The sequence below is a fragment of the Prionailurus viverrinus genome, chromosome A1 (assembly GCF_022837055.1).
Source record: "Prionailurus viverrinus isolate Anna chromosome A1, UM_Priviv_1.0, whole genome shotgun sequence".
NCBI lineage: Eukaryota > Metazoa > Chordata > Mammalia > Carnivora > Felidae > Prionailurus > Prionailurus viverrinus.
In genome coordinates this window covers 172,738,427-172,766,195 of record NC_062561.1, presented here as the reverse complement: position 1 = coordinate 172,766,195, position 27,769 = coordinate 172,738,427, and the positions used below count along the sequence as shown (strand labels likewise).

General features: G+C 38.6%; 1 protein-coding gene across 4 annotated transcripts in view; it reads left to right on the top strand.

Moving 5' to 3' along the window:
• The window catches only part of EPB41L4A (erythrocyte membrane protein band 4.1 like 4A), a 261,867-nt gene that overhangs the window by 138,699 nt on the left and 95,399 nt on the right, over nt 1-27,769 (top strand). For all 4 annotated transcript variants that reach the window (XM_047824580.1, XM_047824657.1, XM_047824507.1 and 1 more), the window contains exons 4-8: nt 6,986-7,037; nt 14,388-14,466; nt 22,811-22,908; nt 24,055-24,175; nt 26,636-26,723. In XM_047824580.1, the coding sequence (XP_047680536.1) occupies nt 6,986-7,037; nt 14,388-14,466; nt 22,811-22,908; nt 24,055-24,175; nt 26,636-26,723 (438 nt within the window). The remainder of the gene's footprint in view (nt 1-6,985; nt 7,038-14,387; nt 14,467-22,810; nt 22,909-24,054; nt 24,176-26,635; nt 26,724-27,769) is intronic.

Here is a 27,769-nt window from a genome sequence, read left to right as displayed (position 1 = left end):
GGAATGTGTTCTAAAGGGAGTTCAAGAGGGAGGAGAGCAAACATAGTATAGAATAACCATTTCTTCCCCAGAGATTTAAAATGCAGAAGTGAAATGGGCAGATATTGGGGTCAAAAAGACCTTTTATTTATTTATTTTTTTAATTATGAGAGAAATAAAGATATGAATTGTGCTAGGAATGATTTTATAGAAAGGGAAACTTCAGTCCTGGAAAGGAAGCAGAAAGTTGCTAGAAAAATGTTCCTGAATAGTGGAGAAGGGATGAGGTTCAGTGGAGCAGGGACAGCTCATCTATAGTGATAGAAGACATCAGCACAGATGCAGGCAGGTTTGGTAGATGTCATGAGAAGCCATGCACATTGTCTTCCAACTGCTTCAAGTTTCTCTGTGAAATAAGCAAGGTCATCAGCTCAGAGTATGAGAAGAGGAGAGGAGAAAGTGTGGAGTTACCTAGGCAAGTGAAAGAATAAAATGTGGTAGGGTTCTCGGTTCCCCTGGGTTATTGATAATGAATTTAAAATGAGCCCATCTAGGAGTGCCTGGGTGGCTCAGTTGGTTAAACCTCTGACTCCTGATTTCGGCTCAGATCATGATCGGTTCAGTTCATGAGCCCTGCATTGGGCACTGCCCTGATAGCGTGAGCCTGCTTGGGATTCTGTCTCCCTCTCTCTCTCTGCCCCTCCCCTGCTCATTCATTCTCTCTCTCTCTCTCTCTCTCTCTCTCTCTCTCTCTCTCTCTCACAATAAATAAAAATAAACTTAAAAATAATTACAAAATGAGCACATTTGTGGCTGTACAATTTGAATCTCCGTTTATGACCAGCCTCCTAGGTGCTGGCATAGGGAAGATAGCGAGGTAGAGGGCTTTTTTCAGTGGATATTATGGAGGGAAGATTGTGCCAGGGAAATGAGGAAGACTGGAAGTGACACCTTTGCCTGGCATGTGATGCAAGTGAGGACATGGGTGTGGGCTGGGAAGGAGGGACTGTGAACAGGCAGTAGGATGACTGAATTGTGTGTCCTGATGGAATCAGAATTTTAGAGGGACTGAGCTGAGAAAGGAGGAATTGGCAGTTGAGGGTAAGAATCTTGAAACTGAGGTTCTATGTTCCTATCCAGACAGTGCCCCAGAGAGTGGCTTGACCTTAGGTTAACATGGAAGGGGGGTCAGTTTCTTGGGTCTTCTGTTCTATAATTTGGGGCAGGTTGTTTAAATATTCAGTGTTTCAGTTTCCTAATTTGCAAAATGACAATTATAGTAGTTCCTACTTCATACAGTTATAAGAGGATTAAATGAATAAATACATGCAATGTTTTCAACCGTGCCTGGCACATGGTAAACATTTAATAACTGTTGTATGTTACTATTACCCTTTTTTTTTTTAACCATTATTTCTAGAACTCTTAGATTGGTGCCAGGGTCCATGGATGGGAACTGAGGAATAGTCCCTGGGGCCAATGACACCTCATGAGGAGCCAAATGAACCAATAGTGAGACATTGGAATCCACTTTCATTGAAAAATGAGGTCTAATTACGACCCATCCTCCCCCCAATCCCATGTAGATTGTTCAGTTTCAGGCCCTTATTTCTGTTGCTGCTGTGACTTAGCTCCATTATGGTGGTTTTACCTGAGGAGCTACAGCTTCTGTGATTCATACCAAGGAGCAAATTAAAATCACATTCTGTTCATGTTGCTTAGAGGTCATGGGATCCGTCTACAGAGGCACTGGGAAAAGCACAAATAACTATCACAACAGTGCTGGATTTCTTAGAACATATGTGCAAATTATGTCGACTCCTCAAACTCCGTAGGAATGAACTGTAGTATCATTTTTTGTGGCTCTGTTGTCCCCTATGGATGGTCAATTCTTTTTATACTACTCCCTTAGATCAAGAGATTGCTTTTTTTTTTTTAACTGACAAAAACTGTGTGTGCTTTTAAAACCTTTTTTGATCTCCAGGAAACATTATTAAATATCATTGTAGCATTCTTAAAATCTCCAAAGAGAATCAGCATTACAGCCAGTGTGAAATAAGATACAGCAAAGTTTTTATTATTTTATGTTGTCCTTGCTTTATCTAAAAATTTTTAGGGCTTGTTGTACCATTAGAACTCTAGGACTCTCTGAAAGAACAGTTGTCAGATGAAAGGTCGGACTGTGAATTTAATATATATCTTCTGAAGGTTAGGATATTGATTTACTGGATAGTGTTAGAGTTTTAAGATCTAATTCCAAGACTGTTACCTAGGAAATTGATGAAATTGAGACATTATCAGCCAAGGTGAATGAAAGACACTCAGGGCATTTAGCCAAGACTGTCAGAGAGTAAGAAGGAACTTGGGCTTGTCTGTCATTTCTTCCCAGGTCACATAAATGCTGTTATTAGGATTGATAGGACTGAAGAGGTAAGAACACCTAACTGCTCGCCTCTTGTACCCTGGCAGAGGGCCAGAGCCAAAGAGGGCTACTGTCTTGACTCCTTAGTGACTGTGTCTTGGGGCTGTAGTCTGTTCGTATTGTCTTGTGTGAGGAGGCTGACAGTAGGAATTAGAAAGAGAGATGGTTCCATTTTGGTTAACTGTTACCATTCTACAAAGGAGGATCTAATCCAGCTTGTGAGGATATACAAATTACAGGATATAAATTTGAAATAGCAGGGTAAGGGGAAAGAAGGGGAAGAAAGTGATAGATTTTTCTAGAGAACGAACTGCTTAAATGTTGAGAGAGAACGAGAGATGAGGCTGTCTCTCCTTCTGACCATTGAGGTAGGCAAGTAGGCTTTACACCAAAGTGCAATTCAGAAAAGCCACTCTCTGCAGCCCAGCCCCACAGTGGACAGTGATCTGCTCTCTGCTCCTCCCTCCCCCCAACCCAGAGCAGATGGAAAGACTGGATGCACCTTTTCTCTTAGTGGAAGTCCTCTGTGAACGTTGGTTTCTTAGCTGAGTGTTTGTTAGCTATTGGGCAGCACTGATTTCAATGCCATGCTTAGCTGTAAAGGACTTGGATGAATACCTTCTATGTTGTCACTTAAAAATGCTTTAAGATTTTAGGGACAGCTGGGTGGCTCAGTTGGTTAAGCGTCTAACTTCAGCTCAGGTCACGATCTCACAGTCTGTGAGTTTGAGCCCCGCATCAGGCTCTGTGCTGACATCTCAGAGCCTACAGCCGGCTTTGGATTCTGTGTCTCCCTCTCTCTCTGCTCCTCCCCTACTTGTGCTCTAACTCTGTCTCTCAAAAATAAATAAACGTTAAAAAAAATTTTAAAAATGCTTTTAGATTTTAAAAATGTATTTGCTTTATGAGTTGCTGAGTTGGTAGATATCATCTTTATAAAAAGTTAAGGCTCTCTGTATTTTGGAAAAGTTTTTTATTCATGAACTGCTATTCAAAGTTTTTCTCTTCAGTGATGCCTTCCTACACTTAACCTGCAGAACTAGTGTTTTTAGTATATAATTTTGTCATACGTATTCATCTCATATACATTATTATCTCACTTCGCGTATTGTATTGTAATTCTATGTCTCTGTGTCTCTTGCTAGGTTGTGAGTGCCTCAGGGTTGAGTCTTTGTTACCCCATATGCCCCAGGATAGGGTCTGATATGACATAGAGCACATATAGTGGGTATTCCATAAATGTTGAATGAATAATATCCCAGTTTTAGAGCCTACATATGTTCTGAATGTAGGCCTCAAAACTGGAGTAACGTGTTCATTGGCAAATTCTTGTGCCCTTTTTACTTTTGGGTTATGGGGTAGCCGCCTGATGTGTTTTGTGTTGATCAGACACGTGCTATGTTTGATGGCTTTTTGATAATGAGCCGTGGCAAGGGCCATTATAGTATGACTCCTTGGTTCCAAGGTCATTTCTTTCTCTTGGTTGAGTGTAAGTGGGTTTTACATTTTAAGATGTTAGCTTGTGAAACTGGTGGCTCATGTTTATTATTTATGTTCTGGTGCATTTATCATCGTCTGACCTCTGTAACCCCTGGTTTCCATTTGAATCAAATAAGATTTGTGCACGGCGAGCGCTGGATTGACGCCTAGCATATCTAATGTGCACTGAGCTGATTGAACAGCATTTGACTGTCCTGATACCCCCCTTTTTTTTTTTGCTGCAGAATTGTAATTTCTAACTCATCTCAGAAGCTTCATTGTACTTTTTCACCACACAAATCTGATTGCTCTCAAAGAAAGAGATTTATTTTGAAATTATATAGATTATCATTGATGGGAGATTTTTGTCATGTTAATGAGTCTTTATTAGATTTAGTTAAAAGCTTCCTGTTTTTTTGTTTTTTTGTTTTTTTTTTTTTTTTTTGTGACTTAAAAGCATCCTGGAAGGAAAGCAAAACCAAAAATGAATTAGTTTAAAGAATCTTTTTGTCAAGTTTGTTTTCTTGGGATGATGATGTTAGGAGGAGAGAACAGGAAGCTGTCCTCAAACTTCAGTTTCTTTTTAGTTTCAAGTTGAGATTAGACAGAAAACAGTAAGACCAGTGGCCCATTCCATCCCCTCCTTTCCTGTCCCAAGCACTTGGTAAGGCTTCATGTGTAGATGTGATGTAGGGCTGAAACTAAGGCCTCATACTATGTGTGTCTTGAAATCTAGGGAAATGGAGAGAGCTTCTAATGGCCAGTAACCCTCAACAACTTCAGGTGGCTGACACCTTGATTTTGGCTTTGGAGCAGAGAAACTTTGCTCCAAGAAATCTAGAACTTGGAGATGATAAATGGACATTGTCATAAACCTCTAATTTTGTGATAAGTTGTTATGACAGCAATAGAAACCTAATGCAAGTGTTTATGGTTATTTGTGTGTGTTTTCCTTGGTTTTATCCTCTTTGGAAAAATCCAGGAATAGTCAAAACTTTTTATTAAACATGAATGGCAAAAAACATTCCATCCACCTGTTTCCATGTTATAGGAAGCATCCATAACTTTATATACTTAGAGGGAAAGGGTCTGCTCTGTGTTCAACACACAGCTTAACATTTGGATTGATTGCACTCTATTTGGATAAATCAGCGTTTCCCTAGGATCCATTATTATAACACCAAAACCATATCTCCTTAGTAGTCACTGTGAGCTCTGAAAGCAGTTAACAGATCCTGGCCTCTGTTCCAAATGCCTTTATTTTAAAAGTGAGTGATTCTACACCTTTAAAAATTGAGAAATGATAAGGATCAGAATAATGAGAATTGTGTTACAAGTGACTACACTTACATATATTGCTTACTTTGCCTTTTTTTTTTTTAATTTTTTTTTTTAACATTTATTTATTTTTGGGACAGAGAGAGAGACAGAGCAAGAACGGGGGAGGGGCAGAGAGAGAGGGAGACACAGAATTGGAAACAGGCTCCAGGCTCTGAGCCATCAGCCCCGAGCCCGATGCGGGGCTCGAACCCACAGACCGCAAGACCGTGACCTGGCTGAAGTCGGACGCTTAACCGACTGCGCCACCCAGGCGCCCCGCTTACTTTACCTTTTAAAAACATTGAAAAACAGTAATTGCTGTATGAGTGGAAAATCGTGAAGATGATACATACAGGGGATAGAGTTCAGTACTTTAATAAAATCATAATAATATGACTATGACATACATTTAGTGTGAATAATTGTTCTAGGAATAAGAGGTGAGGGGATTGTATAAGATATTACAATTACACTGTATACTTACTGCTATTATTGTACAACAGATCAGGTACTTCTCCCCGCAGTGAAGGGGCAGGGAAAGGGGAACCCGGCAGGAAGATTCTCTTGGATCCTCCTGTGACCTGTGATTCCTGACCCAGAGGTGTCAGGAGAGTGTGAATGTTTTCACCATGGTAAACACAAAAGTGCTGGGAATAAAGTGGCTCAAGGTGAACCAGCTCCTACTCCCTGTTGTGAGAATTGCCTCTACATTGAGGAATGTGTGAAAATGGAAACTGGTCAGTTTGGCCCTTGGGACCTCCAACCCTTGACCCGCAGGGCACCGGAAGCCCTTCTGCTGTGCCCTTCTATGGGAGACCCCGATGTTCCCCCCTGTGCTTTATTGCTTCTCCCTTGCTGTTCCCCCACATGGAGGGGCAGGGATAGAGGATTGTTCCTTTTTTTCTTTTTTTTAAGTGATTTTATTTCACAAAAGTAAGATTTAAGGAAGGCCTCTCACCAGGGCCAAAAATTCTCCTATTACTATCTAAATTTCTGTTCCTCAAAGATTAACTTGAATTCATAAACAAGTACCTTAGACTGGCGAAAGACATTTAATAAGAATTTGACCCTCAGACCTTAATAATAATCATCACTAGTATGTGCTGCATATTTAGTATGAACCAGGGACTATTCTAAAGACTTTAGGAATTCATGTATTTAATCCTCACAGCAAGCCTATGGAGAATGTTTGGAGAAGTCAAGTAACTTGTTCCAGGTTCCATGGTGATGATGAAGGAAGAGCCAGGACCAAATCCATCTGGGTCTGCTCTGGGACTCGGACCCTCAGCCGCTGTGCTGAGTTGCCTTTCCTGGATACTTGATAAGGATTTGATTTAATTTGTTTGCTTTCTTCCTAATATCTAGCAGTACTACCTGTAAGGGATGGGACCGCAAGTGAAGAGGGTGAGGGCATTTGAAGGAGAAATGGCTGTAGGGCGGTTGTTATGGGACTTTGGAAAGAGACTTGGGGAGCTTTCTCTGCAGCCATTGTTTTCCAGCTCATCAGCATCTTGAAATTACTGACCTTATAATCAGCATGAGAACTTAACCAAGAACCTACAACTACTGTTTCTCTTCTCTGCTCCTCTCTGAACATCAACATCATTTTCTTTTAGTGTTCTAGTCACAGAAAGCTCTTAAGTATATTTATGTATATATGTAATAAGTTAAATATTTATTAAGCATTTAAATTTCATTTCAAATAACACTTGACAAATATTCTTAAAGCAAAGGCCAATGAAAAACAACTAATGTCTATAATCACCCTTTTTTTCCCCCTCACAGTATTGGCTGGATCCTGCAAAAACCCTTGCTGAACACAAAGAACTAATCAACAGTAGGTATTTAATGTTAATTTTTTTAAGGGGTGCCTTGAAAATGATACAATGTCTGTGATTAGTTGGATGCAGAGATATGCTTTAGTGCTACAGGAATGAGTACTAGTACTCGAGTACCAGAATATGGAAATGGGTGTTGTGTGCATTGCCAGACTCTGACTCCAAACCCCGATTAAATTTTTGGTTATAAAGAAACTGAGTGGATCTAAATATTGAATTTGGCTTGGGTATGCCTGTGCTTGACTTGTCAGTGATTTTTAAAATTTTCTTGTCTTTAAAATTTCACGTTAAAACATAGAGAGGCATTGATTTGGAAGAAAAGGTGGACACCTGACCTTCTAAAGAGCTTGAGTTTCTTGGGTTAAGGAGTGGTTTTGTTATTCACACTCTTATTTGCTGAGGCAGTAATTAAGGACTGCCCTTATGTCCTGAAAGATTTCTATGACTGCAGAAAGGATCCATCTGTTTATAGGGGCTACCTTTTAGTTTTAGCAATATGAATCTTATTAGGTAACTGAGAGTATAACACAGTTTTTTATTTATAAAAGTATATGCCCGCATGCACATACATGCGATCCTTAAGTATGTGAAAGGGTAGTTATATTTTAATTATCCTTTTAAAAATATGATAAAATATATAAAATAAAATGTACCATGTTAACCACTTTTGAGTGGCATTAAATACATTCATTGTGCAACCATTACTACTTTCTCCAAAAATTTTCCATCATCCCAAACTGAAACTTTGTACTCATTAAACTATTTTGCTTTAATGTGAAAATTATTTCTAATAAGATGTAGTAGATTCATTGGGCCTGTATGACTCCCCATTCTGAATCTGTACTTCATGTGTTTATATAATGGCTTATTCATGGTGATAAAATTGGTTGCTTCACGGATCTGAAGGGCAGGAACAAAGCTGTTCCTCAGAAAGGAACTGGAAACTAGGAATTGCAAAACTATCAGGAACTCAGCAAGTACTATTTCTCTGAACATTAGCATCATTTTTGTTTCTCTCTGTTTATCCATGTCTATGGGGGAAGCCTTCACAGTTTCCAGGTTATAGCTGTAGCCACAGGCAGACTTGACTGGCTGTCTCTGAATGCAGGTCCCAGTTCTATGGGAGGGTACATCTGACTAGCCCAGTTTGAGTCAGGAACTCACCTCAGTCTATTCGGCCATGTCTGGGCTTCTTCAAGGTCAATACAAACATAGCTGCTAGGGGGCATTATGGATGAGATTGTGCAATGGTTTCAGAAACGTGGGCTTGGGGCCAGCCTGTGGGGGTGAGAAAGAACCCTCAAAATATATACCTTAGGTATCACCAAGTTCTGCCTACTCAGCCTACGCAGGAGTAAGTCGTAATTCATAAGGGGTTCATGACTTGCCATGGGTGAGAAGCTAGTTGGTAGCAGGTCTTCTGATTTCCAGTGCTTCTGTATTTCTAGTCCTCTTCCTGAATGAGCTGCCTACTAAAGGCCAAGAGGGGAGGGATGAGGATGCAAGGAGTGAGCTATGAATGTAGGCAACTTCCATGAGGTATCTGCATATAAATGGTGGGAGTGCCAATTTAAAAAGTGCCATCCTTCAGGATGTAGAAATATGTACTTCCCTCCAAAATTCAGGTATAGTAATAAATATAGTAAATCTATCTTTTTCAACCAAATACTTAAAATAAATACCAGTTTAAAAATTAGAAAAATGTCAGGAATGATTATTTTAAAACAAACTCACAGGGTTTTTATTAATAAGTTGAGATTTCTATCCAAGTGGTGAAGAAAAGTCTAAATTATTTAGGGTACACTATTGGTGTTCCTAAGTACATTTGAAGTATTTATTTCTTCACATGGTATGAAATATTCTTTTTAAATATCTATAATCTGTATAATTGCTTTTTAATCCTAAATAAATATCTTCCTATCAAAAATTTGATGCATAGTAAGAATAAAACACCGATAGTAAAGGAAGATGATGTAACTAAAGAATACATAATCTTTATATTTCATCTCATGAAATCATTTGATAATTAATGAAGGAAAATGGCTGTCATGCCTCAAGTAGATCAGTCAGAAAGAATGTCTGTAATAATGATGGAGTATTTGCTAATTACCAGGATTCTCATGGGTGAGTTTTGATTTTTCTTGATATTTCTTGATATTTCTCCTTCTCATTGAAGACTTACTATTATTAAAGGCCTTGAAATTAGTCACAAAAGGTATAGTAGAAGATTTCCATTTTCTTTTTTTTTTTTTTAATTTTTTTTTTCAACGTTTATTTATTTTTGGGACAGAGAGAGACAGAGCATGAACGGGGGAGGGGCAGAGAGAGAGGGAGACACAGAATTGGAAACAGGCTCCAGGCTCTGAGCCATCAGCCCAGAGCCCGACGCGGGGCTCGAACTCACGGACCGCGAGATCGTGACCTGGCTGAAGTCGGACGCTTAACCGACTGCGCCACCCAGGTGCCCCAAGGATTTCCATTTTCTGACTTCTGTATTTTTTGCTAAACTAAACAATATTAATTTACTTTACATGAATATTTCTTAAAGGTAGATTCTGTTGAAAGAGATTCAAGATAATAATAACTTAGGAGTTTTCTTCATCAGTGCCTAATATTTATAGTCAGTTGTAGAACAGGAAGTCAAAAAATATCTGATCAGATGTATGCTTGCTCCAGAGTGTCCATTTCCAAAGCCTTAGATTGATCTATAAAACAGTGATGTGTGTGAAAGTATTTGCTTACTCTGAAGGTATTATAATTCTTTTCCCTGAGAGGCTATAAGGAATAGTGGCCATAAAGCACTGAACTCTAGGTATTAGCAAACTTGGTTCTCAACCTTGTGATCTTGGCCATGTTGTTTACCACTTTGGATATTTACCTGTCTTCCCTATGTTACCAGGTGGTTTTGCAAAATCACATGCTTACGAAATGTTTTTATACATTATCAAATGCAGTCAAATAGTAGTGATGCCTTATATTTAGAACACAAACCATTTTATATGCAAGTGGGAAATAGCTGATTTGAGCCAAAAGTCCTTAAAGAAAATTTGCCAAAACTGACTGTTTTTAATTGTGTATTTTTTGAACTTCTGCTTAACTGCTCATCATTAAGCACATTTGAAGCGGCGAGGCTTGGTCAGTAGGGTGTAATCTGTCACGTTGCAGAGAATAAAAGCAACTCTGGAATCTGGACAGGGCCTTCTTCCCTTTGTGCACTGACTCCACAGCATCTGTGCTCCTCCCGGCCCCTAGATCCCAGCCCCCCGTGGCCTGCAGGCACAGGCGGACCCATCTGCTCAGCAACACAGAGCTGACTGACAGAGATGGATCAGCAGACGGTGGACTTCCTGGTTCTTCTAAATATTTAATAATCTGTGCCTCCCTGACATCGATGTTCAGGGGTAAAGGTGTATTTGTCAGAAATATAAACATAGTGATTAAGTGATCATAGAAATTAAACATATGGAATCAACTCTAATGCTAAAAAATTATAACAAAAAATTTTTAAATTCAGTTTTTAAAAAAGCTCTAGCTTAAGGAACACCTTGTCCAGAAAGGCATAGATGAGGGGAGAGGAGCAAGGCCCTACTGTCGGTTAACTTCTGTATGCCAGGAACAGGGCTTCCACATACACAGCACATGTGTGTCATGATAACAATAAATAATAACAAAATTTGTATATTAAAAATGCATTATGACTTTATGACCTGTTCAGCTTAACTTCCTTTCCCCAGCCTCTAAATTTGTCCCTTTTTTTCTACTCAGTAAAAATGAAAATAGACTGGGGTTACTTTGTGTCAGTTACACACTGTCAGAGACTTGGGGTCACAATATGTAAGTGGAAATATTTTTACTGACATGTATACTTGACATCCTTTTTTTGTGTGGGAGAGCTTTTGTTGAAGAAAAAAATTAGAAATTATGACCACTGATTAATATACCAGGTAAGAAATACATTTTAAAACAGATTTAATATAAGATCTAGTTACTACACTGCACAGAAGTTTTGGAAACAGTACAGGTTAGATTCAGACCCTCTGAAATAGAAATATGTCTAGTGAGAGCATAATATGATGTTTTTGACACCCAGGGGGCTTGTGTTCTCTTGCACAATATGAATGCTGAATTATATTTTATGTTTCCCCATGTAAGTACAATTCCAGCTTTATTCCATATATATATATGATATTTGTGCACATTGGGTTTTTTTTTTTTTTTTTTGGTATTTGTGCACATTGTTCTTCTGTGTGTAGTAAATGACTGAGATGAGAAATGTCTTCTTAAATATATAAGAACACATTCTCAGGGGCGCCTGGGTGGGTTGGGTGTCTGACTCTTGATTTCAGCTCAGGTCTTGATCCCAGGGTCATGAGATTGAGCCCTGCATCAGGCTCCGTGCTAAGTGCGGAGCCTGCTTGAGATTCTGTCTCTCCCCCTCACTCTGCCCCTCCCCTGCTTGCTCTCTCTCTCTCTCAAAAAAAATTTTTTTTAATAAATAAAATTTAAAAACCCACATTCTTAGATTCAGAAAAGTTTAGGAATGAGACAAATATTGCTTATAATCCTACCACATAGCCTCACTGATGATCTTTTTTTTTTTTAAAGGGTAGAGATACATATGAAAAGAAAATTATTAGTTTTTCTAAGAGTGGAATTTAAATGTTCTCACACACAAATAAAAAAAAGTAAATATGTAAATATGTGAAGGACAAATGTGTTATAGGCGAATCCTTTCATAATGTTTACATATAGCAAATCATCACATTGCACATTTTAAATGTGTTGCAATTTAATTTGTCAGTTATACCTCATGAAAGCTGTGGAAAAAAAGTTTCCAGTTCTGCTTCTCAAAGTTTGCCAGTGTCTTTTCTTGTGTATTCTTCTAGGGTGGAATACATATTTTCATAGATAATTTCTTCTTCACAAAAGGGATATTTCTGCCATCAGAAATAGATTAGAAATCTTTCCCAGTCAGCACATGGAGTTCTCCCTCTGCCCATTTAAACAGTTGCAGGGTGCCATATATACTTCCTGTGGTTGACATAAACGGTCCACCTGCTGCTAAGCATTTAAGTTTGGATACTGTATCCGTTTATTTGTATCAGCTTTTTACAGATGCATATTTTTGTACTTTTTGCAATAGTAATAGGTGGGTGGTTTAAAAACCATTTGTTTTATCATTAACTTTTCTTCATTATGAAGAAAAATACATGTATGTTGTAGAAAATGTGAAAATGGGAAAATTATGAATAAATAAAAACTGTGCATAACCTCACTAACCATAGATAAGAACTGGTAACATTCTGATATATTTGATCTTCTCTTTTTTTCCTGTGTTCATGAACACATAGATGTGTACCTACTTAAATGCCAATAGTTGTCCTACTGTTACATAATTCTCAATCCTATTTTTTATTTTATATTTTCTTGGGTGTTTAAAAGTTCTTAGTATAATTTTTTTAAGTTTATTTATTTCTAGAGAGAGTGAGCAAGTGTGTGCGTGGGGCAGGGGCAGAGAAAGGGAGAGAGAGAATCCCAAGCAGTCTCTGCACTGTCAGTGCAGAGCCTGGTGTGGGGCTTGATTCCAGGAACCACAAGATAATGGCTTGAGCTGAAATCAAGTCAGGCGTTGAGCTGACTGAGCCCCCAGGGGGGCCCCATGAGTGTAATTTTTAAAACAACTTTATTGAGGTACCTTTAACATATAAAAATTATATAAATTTAAGGTGCACAGTTGAATGTTTCAATATATGAGCCGGCACGGTGGCACCTGCCTGTAGTCCCAGCTACTCAGGAGGCTGAGGCAGGAGGATCGCTTGAGCCCAGGAGTTCTGGGCTGTAGTGCGCTATGCCCATCGGGTGTCCGCACTAAGTTCGGCATCAATATGGTGACCTCTCGGGAGTGCGGGACCACCAGGTTGCCTAAGGAGGGGTGAACCAACCCAGGTTGGAAACGGAGCAGGTCAAAACTCCCATGCTGATCAATATATGTATATATCATAAAAAGATCATCACAATCAAGTTAAATAACTTATCTATCACCTCTGCATAATTGCGTGCATGCGTGTGTGTGTGTGTGTGTGTGTGTGTGTGTGTGTGTGTGCGTTTGCATGTTATCATTAACTGTAGACACCATGCTGTTCATTAGATCCCCAGAACTCACTCATCTAGCATAACTGAAACTTTGTACCCTTTGGCCAACATCTCCTCATTTCTCCCTCCCAGATTCCCTGGCAACCACCATTATACTCTCTGCATCTATGTATGTGACTATTTTATTTTATTTTATTTTATTTTATTTTATTTATTTATTAAAAAAAATTTTTTTTTAACGTTTATTTATTTTTGAGACAGAGAGAGACAGAGCATGAACGGGGGAGGATCAGAGAGAGAGGGAGACACAGAATCCGAAACAGGCTCCAGGCTCTGAGCCATCAGCACAGAGCCCGACATGGGGCTTGAACTCACGAACCGTGAGATCATGACCTGAGCCGAAGTCGGACGCTTAACCGACTGAGCCACCCAGGCGCCCCATGTATGTGACTATTTTAGATTCCATATATAAGTGAGATCAGGCAGTATTATTTTTTCTCTGTGTCTGGCTTATTTCACCTTGCATAGTGTTCTCCAGGTTCATCCATGTTGTCTCAAATGAGAAGATTTCTTTCTTTTTTATGGCTGAATAATATTCCTGTGTGTGTGTGTGATGTGATGCGATATATATAGATAGTATCCATTAGTTCACTGATGGACACTTACATTGCTTCTATATCTTAGCTATTATGATTAATGCTGCAATGAACATGGGAGAGCACATACATCCCCGAGATCCTCATTTCATTTCCTTTGGATAAATACACGGTAGTGGGATTGCTGGATCATGTTGTAATTCTCTTTTTAATTTTCTGAGGATTTACCTACTGTTTTCCATAATGGCTGAACCAATTTACATTCCTAGCAACAGTATACAAGGGTTCCCTTTTGTCCATATCCTCACCAACACTTTTGTCCTATTGCTAATTGTCATTCTTATAGGCGTCTGGTGATATCTCATGGTTTTGATTTGCATTTCCCTGATGATTAGTGATGTTGAGTATCTTTTCATGTGTCTGTTGGGCATTTGTATGTCTTCTTTAGAAAAATGTCTATTCTGGTCCTTTGCCCATTTTTAAATTGGTTTGTTTTTTGCTATTGACTTGTAGGGGTTACTCATGTATTTTGGGTATTAGCCCCTTATTGAATATGCAGTTTGCAAATATTTTTGGTGAGTGTAATTTTTAATAGTTGTATGATATTACACTTCTACTTTGACTAATTTTTAATATGAAATTTAACTTTTCTTATTTTAGCTGGACCTCCATATACTTTGTATTTTGGTATTAAATTCTATGCTGAAGATCCATGTAAGCTTAAAGAAGAAATAACCAGGTATAGTATTGACTTTGCTTTTGAACAATTCATGTATGGCATATACAGAGGGCTTTATTTAATACAAACTGGGGTCAAACATTTGGATGTGTGTCTACCTTGTTTTGTAATGCATCTCCACTGAGAGTTAAATTTAAACTAGCATTGCATGAGGAAGATCAGTGTCTGATGATAGATGTGTGTGAACAATGGCATGAACCCGGGTGACATGATGATAGATTTTGCATCTGCTGTGATGGGATATTTCTGTATCATTATTGTGAAGACTGCATTTGGCCTTTGTAGTCAGTAGCCGTTTGAACTGTGTAAAAGAAGGATATTTTGATACTCAGTTTGCATATGTAAATACAAATTTGAAGAGCCAGTTATTTCTCTTTATTTGGTTATAGCTTAAATGTGAGTTGTCCAGGGCTTTTGTTTATCTCCACAGGAAATGAAAAGATAATTGCTTTCAGTATAAAGGAGAAAAACAACAACAACAACAACAACAGGGTTTCACAGTGTATTCTTTCACCTTTGTCATCAAATATTTTATTTCAGTTATGGCAGAATTTCCAGTTGGTATTGATTATATTATTAAAAATAGTCCATGCCAACATTTGAAAGTGGCTTATAAAGAGCAGGCAGTAGTGTTAGGTTTTCACTGAACTCCACTAGACTGTATGTGGTAGCAAACAAAAGCGTTTTCCCTGACTTAACTCTAAGTGGTCAGCTTTCTTAGTGAACCCGTATCACTGGCTCAAGGAAAGCTGAATGCGTTATTCGAAACCTTGGAAATTGTGTCTTTGATAACGAAGGTGGTCTGTGGTTTTGTTCCTATTCCATCCTTCCATGGTTTTCCTTAGATTCTTTTGTCTTGATTCTGGACTGCACTCACAAGAGTGAGAAAAGAGGAGGCGAAGTGGACCTTTCCTGTGCTTCTCTGGAGTGCTGTAATTAGGCCTCATTTTTAGAACTGTGCCAAGCTTCATTCACATCTTCCATTTCCACTTTATAAAGGACCACTTTTAAAGGAGGGCTGTCCTGTGAGGCCTTCCAGGAGAACACCTCTATGGGGGAAGGGCTGTTGTGTTGGGAAGGAATTAAGGAGAGGGGTCATATTTACATTAGAGCTTCGTGAATAATCTTTGCAGTTGAGGGATTTCTGAGTTATGGGCTCATGGGGAAACTGAGTCCAAGTGGTAAACACACACAAAGGCACACACACCCATGTTTGTAACTTATTAGGAAATTGCAAGGAAATAACATTTTATGAAAATACCAGGAAAGTCCTTCATTTTGAGGTTGGCAGTAACCTCTCTGTGCCTCACTTTCCTCAACTGTAAATTTGGAGATATACCTGTCTCATAAGGTTTTGTAAGCATGAAATGGTGTACTAAAAATAATGTAAAGCTTGTGTTAGTTGGCTGCGTTTGGTTAGTAAGTGCTTGATAAATGGTAGCACTTACTATTTCATTCTCTCCTCGCTCCAGCAGGTCAGTGGAGTTACATCTTGAGTGAGGGTTGGGTTCCAAAAGATACTCGATTTATTGTTCATAAGGAGAGAAATGGGTGTTTTAGAATGCATTATTTTAAACCTGTTCACCTAATATTATGAACAGAAATTTCCCTTCAGAATCTACTACCAGCTCGTGAGCAGAATGTATAGATTTGTGGGTAACGTACAACCTCACAACATATTCCCTGCAATCTTCTTTTCCTCACATATTAGACCAGATCATGTAGCTAAGAACCAGATTACAGAGTTGGCTTCCAGCTAGTAGCCATGACCTAAAATAATTTATTTTTATTGCCCAGAGCATATAGTTGAGCTTAGGTAAGTTTAATATGACTCAATATGATATCACTACATGCTGATTTTTAGAATGTCCTGAAGATTAAGTCATTAATTTGCATGAATAGGTTCCTTTAAATGGATAGGCATCATGGACCTTACAAAGGGAGTCAATTGCATGAGATGATTTTGGCAAAAGTGAAACTAAAACCCAAATCCCAAATCTCCCAATATATGCTATTAAAGGAAAAGTGTACTTAGGTCAGCATTTGCAAGTTGAACATTTATCTTGCTTCAATTCTCTGGAAAACTCTTCTAGCCTACTGTGTATTGGCTCTTGGGTTGTTCGTAAGTTTTGACATGAAAATTAATGCTATCTAAAGTCTCTTCTCTTCATCGGCTCTTTAGATAATTTGTGTCCTCATGGTATCTGTTAAGCTTATTTTTAATTCTGATTCAAAATATTACAACAGCCTTCCACATATTCTGGATCATTTATAGCTCTGTATCCCCTGCACACTTGATAAGCATAACACATTTTGGTTAAGAAGACAGGCTTTGGGGGCGCCTGGGTGGCTCAGTTGGTTAAGCATCCGACTTCAGCTCAGGTCATGATCTCACGGTTCGTGAGTTCGAGTCCCACGTTGGGCTCTATGCTGACAGCTCAGAGCCTGGAACCTGCTCCATATTCTCTCTCTACCCCTCCCCTGCTCATGCGTGCGCGCTCTCTCTCTCTCTCTCTCTCTCTCTCTCTCTCTCTCTCTCTCATAAATAAATAAACATTAAAAAAAAAAAAAGGAAGACAGGCTTTGGAGTTAGGTAGGCTGAGGTTTGCATCCTTGCTCTGCCACTCACTAGCTGTGTAAATTTGAGAAAACTATGTAACCTTTTAAAGTCTCCGTTTTCTCATCTGCAAAAATGAATTAAAGTATTTTTTCAAGAAGACAATGAAAGGAATATATAAGATGATACACAGGCCAAGTACTGACCCTAACACAAAAATATAATGTTCCATAGATGATAGGGGTAGTTGAAGTAAAAATAATGATAAGTATTTTATGTTTTCAAATTATTGATTAAGAAATTAGGGAGGAAAAGACCAGCTTGGATTGGAGCCCTGGGTTGGGTCTTCCAGCTTAAAGTCAGTCCACTAGTCACAACTTTCTGGGTATAGTTGTTCATTTAATTATGAATCCTTCTACGTCTGCCCTCTTGCCTACATTTCTTGAATTTGTGTGTAAGGACAGAACTCACTCATTCAGCTACCATCATTTAATAACTACATGGAGCACTGTGTCCAGTGCCCTGAGTACCAAGTAGATTCAGTAGTGACCCAAGAGAGAATTTCAGTCTTGCAAAGAGGGAGGACAAAGAGACTGTCTACTGCTTTGCTGGACGACCCTATCTGTGATGTCGCTGGAAGCTTTCTGAACCTTCAAGGATCTAAGAACAGTTTCTAAAAAAGAAAACGATGTTCCAAATGACTCATTCATAATGGACACTCTTTAACTTCTAAACATAGGTATTTGGGGGCGCCTAGGTGGCTCAGTCGGTTGAGCGTCCGGCTTCGGCTCAGGTCATGATCTCATGGTTTGTGAGTTCGAGCCCCGTGTCGGGTTCTGTGCTGACAGCTCTGAGCCTGGAGCCTATTTCGGAATCTGTGTCTCTCTCTTTCTGCTCTTCCCCTGCTTGTGCTCTCTCTCTTTCTCTCTCTCAAAAATAAACATTAAAAACTTTTTTTAACATAGGTATTTGATTTTTTAATTTTGTTTTGTAATGTTTTAGAGCAGCCTTTGGAGACTGACATTAAGCTTATTTTTTTAAATTTTATTACTTTAATATGGAAATTCCTATTTTTCACTTTGTGAAGATTAGTTTGTTTTAGCTTCTTTACCAGCTGAATGGCCTGCAGCAACATGTTCATGTCCAGAGTTTCTGTCCCCTCTAAGTGAGGATAAGGGTTTTCGATACAACACAGTTGAGACAAGGGTCACATTCTGGGATGGATGCAAAAGAAATCTGTGAACCTTAAAGGATTATACAAATGTAAGGTGATATTATTGCTACTTGTTCCTGTATTGTAATCATGAGTTTTATACTTTGAGATGAAAGTGTTATTCCTGATTTTGCCACTTTTTCTTGAGAATCAATGTGTGCTTCCTCTACTGTTTTTCTCCTTATTAAGCAATACATGCCATTTTCCCCTGCAATGTTCAATATTTTGTGTATCATAAACATTTCCCTCTGTCCTTCACAGTGAAGTTTTATCTGAAATGATTAGGCTCCTATCACATGCTAGGTTCCCTCTGTGTGGGAGGCAGAAAACAATCCTGCTTCCCTGTAGGTAGCTACTCTCCTCTTAGATTCTTCAGTGTCAAATTCACCTGGCACTGAAATCAGACTTCTCCCTGTCCCCAGATTGCTGTTTTCTCACCGGGTCCTAAGTCACTGGAAGGTGTGCTTCAGGCGTGTTGGTGTAAGCATCTTTGGCCACTGAATTTCAGGGAACCTTGCGTTTGGGTTCTGGAAAGAATGGGGTGTCTCTGCCCCTTCTTGAAGCAAACCTCTGATACTTGCTAAATTGTTAATGGTGCTCAACAGCTTGTACATTGTTGGTGTCAGCTCAGCTCTTTGCAGTGAATGTCAGATAAGCAGAAAACTGTGAAGCCAATATTTTAAGCCCTTCACTTGTGTTGTACTGGGAGTAGTGCGGTGGCTGTGGACAGGGTGGAAGACCCAGCTTTTTTACCCCAGGGCTCATGATCTAGCTAGGAAGACAGTGTGTATACACCAAGATATTAATTTACATGAAAATATAACCAATACCTGCTTTAAGAAGCCTCTTCTTTGCACCAGAATGCCTGGAAAGCTTCCTTATTAAGTGGATCATCTTTAATGAGTGTTCCATTTTTCTCCAATAGGGGTATAGTATAACCAGGGTCACAGTAGAGTTGATCATCAAAACCCTCACACTTTGGAGAATGATGAGAAGAGCTGTTAATAGTTATACATGTATAACAGGCATAAAGAAGATCTGTCCTAGGCAAACTGGCATGCAGTTTCCCCCTAATTAAAACCACAGATAAAAAGGATTCAAGCATCCAATCATAGCCTTAAGCAGAGTAACAGAGGGAAAGACTCACCAACTCTAAATTTGTGATTTAAATAAAATATTAAATGTACACTAAGTCCCATGAAATCGACAAAATAAGTTATATGCAGTTAGTTAAAAATAGGCCCTGACATAATGATAAAATATTTGTTTAGTATATGAAAATATGATTCTACTGTATCATGAATTTGTCATATAAAAAACTGATATGATGCTTGCTGTGATAAAGATTAAGCAAATTCTTAATTAAAAATAGTTTACTTGTCTTTTGATTTTAGTGGATTTTTCTTTAATGCAATGACTTAAAGATCTCTGGTATCTTTAAAAGGCAGGCTGTCCAGAGAAGTTTGAACAGATGTCCTTTTTTCTTTTTCTTTGTGAATTTCTCAGAGACAGCAAAGAGTGTTCAGTTTTTTCCATTTCAGCCATCTGTCTACCTATTCAATTTGTATATCTATCCATCAAGTCAACATTTATTGAGCAATTACTATGTGCCAGACCTATATACTGAGACTACAGTCACTGATGGGATATGGTCCATTTCTTTGTATCTGTTTGTCTTTCTCTCAGTTTCAGTTCTTTGTGTTTTCATCCCCCTCTGTTTCTCTTTCCTTTTCTCTTTGAAGCAAACTCTTGTGGGATTAGGTTCCTCTGTTTCTGTATTTGGCAAGCGATTTGACTGTTCAGTCAGATGTTATAAAAGTCTTAATAGAACAAGACAAATATGCATCTGTGACCCATTTCCTTAAAAAAAAAAAACACTTCAGGAAAAGAAATTCCAAGTTAACAATAGAGAGAGTGTAGCTAAATAAATGTTAATTTCCAACAAGCAGTAGTAATTCTAGCAAAATGTGTCTTCAGTGTATAAACTTTTGTATTTAAGTTCTGCTAATAGTACTTTACTCTGCTTTTTTCCTCCTCAAGGGGAGGATAGATGATTATAACAAAGTGGATGTGATATCCAAGATGAGCATTCAGGGCATGGGGAGTAGTTAAGTAGGGCTAGAAAAGTAAACGCAAGTTAGGGAGTAGAGATAGTCATTGGTTAATGGCAAGAAATTTTGGCTCAAGAAGCACAAGTCTTCCGAGGATTTTTTTTAAACTGGTTGTAGTTTATTTTTCTCTTGGTGCAAGCCACCAGGTTGCAGAGTGTCAGGAAGGCTTGAGTGTGGCTTGGAGAGTAAAGAGTGGGGTTCTCTCAACTTCCTTTTTGCTGTTTTGCTGTAGAAGAACCCAACCACTTTTGCTGGCTGCAGCTTGCCTAGTAGTGGGTAGCAGAGGGGAGGGAAGGGCTCTGATGAGCCCAGCACCTCCTGAAGCCTGCTGGCTGCTGGTGGCCACCCAGGACTGGGGCCCGATGTTGGCCTTGTCAGGCTGGCCACCAGGTTGCCTCCTCCTGGCTTCCAGAGCCAGGTCACAAGTATTAGTGCCGCTGGAGGCCTGGGGGAGATTCTGAGCATTCTGGGGACTCCCAACACTGTAGCCATGGACTGGAGGCCTGGGGGAGATTCTGAGCATTCTGGGGACTCCCAACACTGTAGCCATGGACTGGAGCCGTGGACTTGGTGAAAAAGAAGCTTGCCTACCAGGATTTGGGTTGGTGTTGGGGAGACCCGGGTGGTGAGGTGTGGCTTCTCCAGGATGCCCTGCATTTCCCAGGAGCTGTTATTGGACATGGAACCTTGGTGGCACCGGAAATAATCATGGGTGGCCAGGAGAGAGCCATTGGAGGGGATGACTGCTGTGCTGTCACTTGTGGGCCTTTGGAAACCAGTGCAGCCACCTCTTGTGGGCCTTGGTGCATGATCACCAGTGGCAGGGGTACAGATGGGGACCCTAGGCCATAGAGCCCATTTGCAAAGGAGACTGAGGCAGGCCACTCCAAGACTGAGGCCTGCATGTCACAAACTCTCTTAAGGATCTGAATTTTATTCTGAAAGCAAAATGAAATTTTTTAAAGGTCTTATTTTTTCCAGGGTATGATATGATCCTATTTTTCTGTTAAGAATTTCATTTACTTTTCGGGAAGGTTGTTTGGAAGGGAGATAAGTGTGAATGTTGGCAGAGCACTGAAGGTTTCAGAAATCCGGTGGATAGTGACCTGGAGTGGATTCCAAAAGACAACAGATTTAGTGACTGAATGCGCATGCCAGTGTTGCACATTGTTGGTAGGTTTCTCTTACTTGGATATATGGAGACTGTGGTGCTGTTTACTAAAATGGGAATTCAGGAAACACAAGGTGTTAAGAACATTATCTCTTAAGCTTGTGGATGCAATCAAACTTGGTCCAGTCTTCTAGAAATAATCAGAGTAGTATCTAACATTTGGATTCCCTCACTATGGCCTTTGGTTGTGAGCATTTGGAGAAAAGAAACTTAATACAGCTGACTTTTATAATTCATTTCCTTTGCCCTTTTCCTGCCCTTCCCAGTGACATCAAGAGTTGGCTTGCAAAGAAAGAGAAATTACAAAGGACACAGCCTGGTGCATGAGTGTGTGAATGCATGCTGCATTGTAGGTAATGGTGGCTGAGGATGGTGTTGATGGTTCATTGTATTGGTTCATGTATTTCTGGCTTCTCTCACCCTCACTCCACAGGCAGAAAGACTGGATGGGGGAGAGAAGGAGGGCAAGCCAGCCAAAGTTGCATAGCATCCTGATTAAGAGGTTCTAGAGTCGTATTGCCTGGGTTCCAGTTCTGGCTCTGCTGCTTAACTAGTTGTGACATCTTGGATGAGATACTTGACTTCATCTCTTTGTGTCTATTAGTTACTTCATTCTGCAAAATGGAGACAATAATAGTACTGGCCCTATTTTAAAGTCTTAACATAAATTACTGTATGTAAAACACTTAGAATGAGTTACTATATTAACAGTATTTGGGACAGTGGGTGGCACTATTCTAACAGGCTCTTTTAGGCAAATGGAATGAACAAAGCCATAGATAATGGGCATGAGAATTGATGGAATTGCACCATAATGACCTTTTTATCCTGTACCCATGGTTTTAGACCCTGTAGGTAACACATCATAAAGGTTGTTCCTACCAGTAAGACCGTGTCATAGTTGTAGTGGCAGTGGCATTAATGAGAATGGTGAGAGTAGCTTTTATGTAACTTCCACATTGACCTCATGAGGTGTAGATACTTCGCTGTCCCAGCTCTGCAGGTGCAGAGACTGGCTGTTGGAGAGGGTCAGTAGCTGCCCAGATGAATACTGGAGCTGGGAAGCAATCCATCCAGTCTCACTTGAGAGCCTACACTTTTGAGCCACTACCCTGTATTGCTTATGTGTGTTTAAATAGTTCCTGTTCACTCAACAGCCCCCTCGTAAAAGCACAGAAGTGGCTTTATTTTCCTTCAAGGTGATTGGCTGTTGCTGTGATTATCAGAGGCTGAAACTTCAGGTCTGGGTAGTGTAAGATATCATTAATCTCTTTTTTCCATTTCTCTTTTAGATATCAGTTTTTCTTGCAGGTGAAGCAAGATGTCCTTCAGGGCCGGCTGCCCTGCCCTGTCAACATCGCTGCTCAGCTGGGAGCATATGCCATCCAGTGTAGGTTCCACTAAAGCATATTGAGAAAAAAAATGTGAATGTTTCTTTTTAAGCAAGTTTAGGTACTAAAATTCTTCTTATCAAGTGATATTTTCCTAAAAAAATATTTAGTCAAAATTCAAGTTTTAATCAGTGTTTTCTCAGAAGAGTTAAAAGTGAAACCAGTTACATATCCCTTGTAATAGGTCACATTGGAGTTTTAGTCACAGGAACAGCATTGATTCTTAATTAGGTGGAGTGTCTGAAAAGCCCTTCTAGTCTACATCCCACCTGAGTTTTATTGATCCCCTCAAGCTGTTTTGTCTCAGAGATCACATTGCTCCCAGGCAGCTGTTGTGAAGATTCCATGTGGTCAGATGCCAGTGACCGTTCAGGGTGTGGCACACGTTTGTCACTCATTGCGCTTCAGCTCTTGGCATCAATATGGCAGCCATGTGGGGGAAGCTCCACACTGCATTGTCATTTTGGAGGCTGAGGATGTTTTCACTTACAAATACTGAGTCCTTTCTAAGAATGAAGCCAGGGATGGGGGCAATGAGACAGCATTTTCCTTGCCTTTATGGCATTTCCAGTTCAGAGATGGTGTGGAAAAAAATGTCCTAGGAAAAATGGCACATAGTTGAACTGGGTTGGACTTGGAAGGTGGATTAACATAGGGAGGAAAACTTTAATAAATGTAATATGATGAGCTTCTGGTTTGATTTTGCTTCTTTGTATAAACTAATATACAGCATTATGTTAAATTTCCCTGACTGCTGTTTGGGGCATATACCTTTTGATTCATATACTCTTGATGCCTTTTTCTGAGAGGATATGTTGACATCATCATTGTTTTTTGCCTCTAGCTTTTCTAATATATGCACAATAAATTCTATTTATGCCATTTTATTTCATGCAACCTGGTAAGAATAATTGAAATGAAAATGATAATTATAGTCTTTCCGAAAGCAAAAATATAGAACTTATGTTCTTAAGATTTTATTTATACCATTCATATATACTCACCAGTTGTTTTTTATTAAAATTAGTTATGTATGAATTTATTAATAAGACATTTGAAGAAAATTTTTTGGCATGATAGGAATATTTTTGAGTATTTTTAGGAATATTGTTCTAAAGTGGAAAAAAATACAATTTGTTTTTTAGCTGAGCTTGGAGATTATGACCCATATAAGCATACTGCAGGTTATGTGTCAGAGTACCGGTTTGTTCCTGATCAGAAGGAAGAACTTGAAGAAGCCATAGAAAGGATTCATAAAACTTTAATGTAAGAATCACATTTTATTAACTATAGTCAACATGCTGTACATTAGATCCCCAATACTTCATTTTATAACCAAAAGTTTATATTCTTTAGTCAGCATCTCCCCATTTCCCCCATCCCCAGTCCCTGGCAACCACCATTGTAGTCTTTGTTTCTATGAGATTGCCTTTATCAGATTCCACTTCAAATGCTCTCGTAGTGTTTGTCTTTCTCTGTCTTATTTCACTTTGAGTAATGCCCTCAAGAACCATCAATATACTTGAGAGTTGCTAAGAGAGTAGATCTTAAATGTTCTTACCACACGAGAAAGAAATGTAATCATGTGACAAAATGAGGGTGTTAGCTAACCCTATGTTGGTAGTCAGTTTGCAATATATAAGTGTATCAAATCAATACATTGTACTCCTTAAAATTGCACAGTGTTATATATTGTATTTGATATACAACCAAAACTAGAAAAAAAATCATGTCTTATGTTACATCATCCATTATCATCTTTTGCTTTTGGTAGTCTTAAGAAAAGTTTCTAGAATGATAAATTCTTCACATATGCCTTGAACATTCTAGTATTTTTTTCTTTTAAGTTTTTTTTTAACTGCTTATAACACTAAAATGCTCATAGAAAACCCAAGTAACTTTAAAAATGTAAAGGAGAGAGTAAATTTCAAAACCTAATGTCAATGTATTTTTGATTAATGGCCTTCCAGACCTCTCTTTATGCATAAATTCACATAAATAAAATTTATTTTGTATAGATTTATGTATGTATGATTTAACATTAATGGAATCATTCTGTATATATTGTTATTTTGCAATTTCCTATTTTTTCAGTCATCAGTACCTTGTGAAATTTATTCTTCTAGTTATAAGTATATTTTAAAACCACATAAGCCTTAATGTATTCTGGATTTGGTCTGTCCTAAGGATGTAAATTCTTTACAGTTATAAGCAAAGTCCTATTCAGTCTACAGCAATGAATCTGGAAATCATGATGACACCTTGGAGGGTATTATGTTAACACCACATGCACTTCTGAGAATATACACACTCCCCTAGTAGGATTTTCAATTAATGGCCTGCAGCATTGAAGTTATAATTTAATTATAGTTATTTTGGTTAAATCCTCTATACTGATTAATTTTGCTTTATTCCCTCTTATGTAACATTCCCTCTTGAATTTGCTTGGTTTCAGATCTATTATAGTTAAGAAAAAAAATGTAGAATTAATCTGGTCAACAAAAAATGTTTGCCTAAAGGATCTGTTTCAGTGAGTAGCAGCAGAAGTCAATTGCTGAATTGTAATCAGAGAAACCAGGCTTTCCATCTTGTATTAGCATGCACCAGAATGCTCTTAAGCCTGATTATAGAGTCCTTCATTTTAAGGTTTCCCTGAAGTGGATGCTAAGAGAGTGCCTCTTATAACATTATGAAGGGCAGTGTGTTTGGCACATTCTGAGAATACTAATTCCAGGAGTTTCAAAGTACAATTACATTTTTGAAATTATCAAGGAGCTTTGGGTAAAGGGCCTTACATGTTTTATGTGATGGTATTGACAGTGTGACTGTTATTTCTAAGAGAATAAAGCTTGATCAAGATTTAGTAGCTTTCTTGTGTCTAATTTGTCATGAACATTCCTTATAGATTTCAAAATTGAGGTGTATTGCTGGATTTTCCAGGGTACCTTGGCTGAAACATTGGATGCATCAAAGCAGGATTTATTAATTAAAAAAATTCATAGCTCCTTTTGTTAACTAAAAATCTGTCTCTCTTACACACACACACACACACACACACACACACACACACACACACAGAGTTCCACTCATCCATGGAGATTCCAGGCAGATGCTCACACTCATTAGGAATGAATACCATTTATGTAATTATCACCAATGAAGATTTTGGGATGATTTCTATACTTTGTATTAAGAAAATGACAAGTATTTTTACAATTTATAAATATTAATGTATTTTCAAACTACATACGTAGTCAGGAGATGCTGAGTTAGGTGTTGGGGAGAGACCCCAGTTAGGTGTTGGGGAGCCCATTCTCTTCTCCCTGCCCACTACTATTCTCCTTTTCCTCCTGATGGAGAGCTGCTGGTGCGTGGAGACGTTTTACTCTTTGTAAAGGATATATTCTTTAATTCAAGTGCTTATATTCTGAATCTCTTTGAGGGTTTCTGAAACAGAATTTTTAATATATGCTGGGACATTGGGATTGGCTATAATGAGCAAAAACAGATTTGGTAAATGAAATTAACTTAATACAAGTTTCACCTCAGAGTGTAAAATTTTGTCACCAAGAAGGCAAGGGACTTCTTCAAATACTAAGACTTAAGTTTGCATTAGGACAAAGGATTATTTATTTCTCCAGTGAATATGGTGAAGATGGTTCTCATATCCTGTAAGTGCAGTACCTATTAGTAAAGTAAGGCTCTTTGTTTTTATGCTGGGTGTAGGGGTCAGGCTCCTTCTGAAGCAGAGCTGAATTACTTGAGGACTGCTAAATCTCTGGAGATGTATGGCGTTGACCTCCATCCCGTCTATGTGAGTAACATTTAATTAACACGAGATATTTTAAGCTGATGACATTTTTCTTAAAAAGTCACCGAAACTCCCAAAGGAAAGCTGTAGTCCTGTTGTTTAGCAAGCAGATGATACTTTCTCATCTGTTTTTCGAACACAAAGCATCTCTTGCATGGATTAAACCCTAATGAGTTTTGCTTAAAAGTCTGTGATTATATTTCCATGTGTAGAAAACAATTAACTGGGCTTGAAAACACAATCTGGATAACAGCTCCATAGGGCTTAGCTAAACGTCCAAACAATTTAAAATTGGTCTATAATTGATTGTAGGAGACAGAAAACAGGAGGATTTTCCAAAAATAGATTTTATGACCGAAAAGCATTCGTGAAATCACTTACCAGAAAAGTAGCCTTTAGGCACCAGTGTAGGTGCAGGTGTTGATGGTTCTATGTTGGATGTACAGGTTCTCTCAATATTAGGGTTACTGCTTACTATAGTTATCACCACTGCATTAGAAATGGTTTTGCAAATTTTCTTTAGTGGCTGATGAACACTGGCTGAATATAGACAGAGTTTATACTAAATCTGTGTTGAGTGTTTTGGAGCCATGTCTTAACCTTGAAACCATTTCTCAAAGGTTACCAATTGACAGTTCTTTGCCTGTGACGTTGAAATGCCATTGCCTTTCATTTTGTAAGAGTTGAGTTAGCAATAGTCCAAATTTGATGATTTGAGAAAATGAGCCAGGTGCCTTATTCTTTACACAAAATGAATTGCTCAAGATTTTCTATAGACAAGGTCAATTAAATTATGGAATGTGATTTTTAAGGAATGCTGATTAAACTTACCATAATGCAAGTAACTCATTTATGGATTCATTTTGCAATATTCGTTGGCTCGTCAGAGTTTCCTAAACCAAGAAATCTTCTCGTTTTCTTCGTAAAAAGTAGAAGCACCTCTGGGTATACTGTTAGTATGGCAATAAAAGTTACATGTTTGGGTCAAGTAGTAGTTTCTTGATATAAAATATCCAATCTCATTACATCATTACATGCTCTATACTACT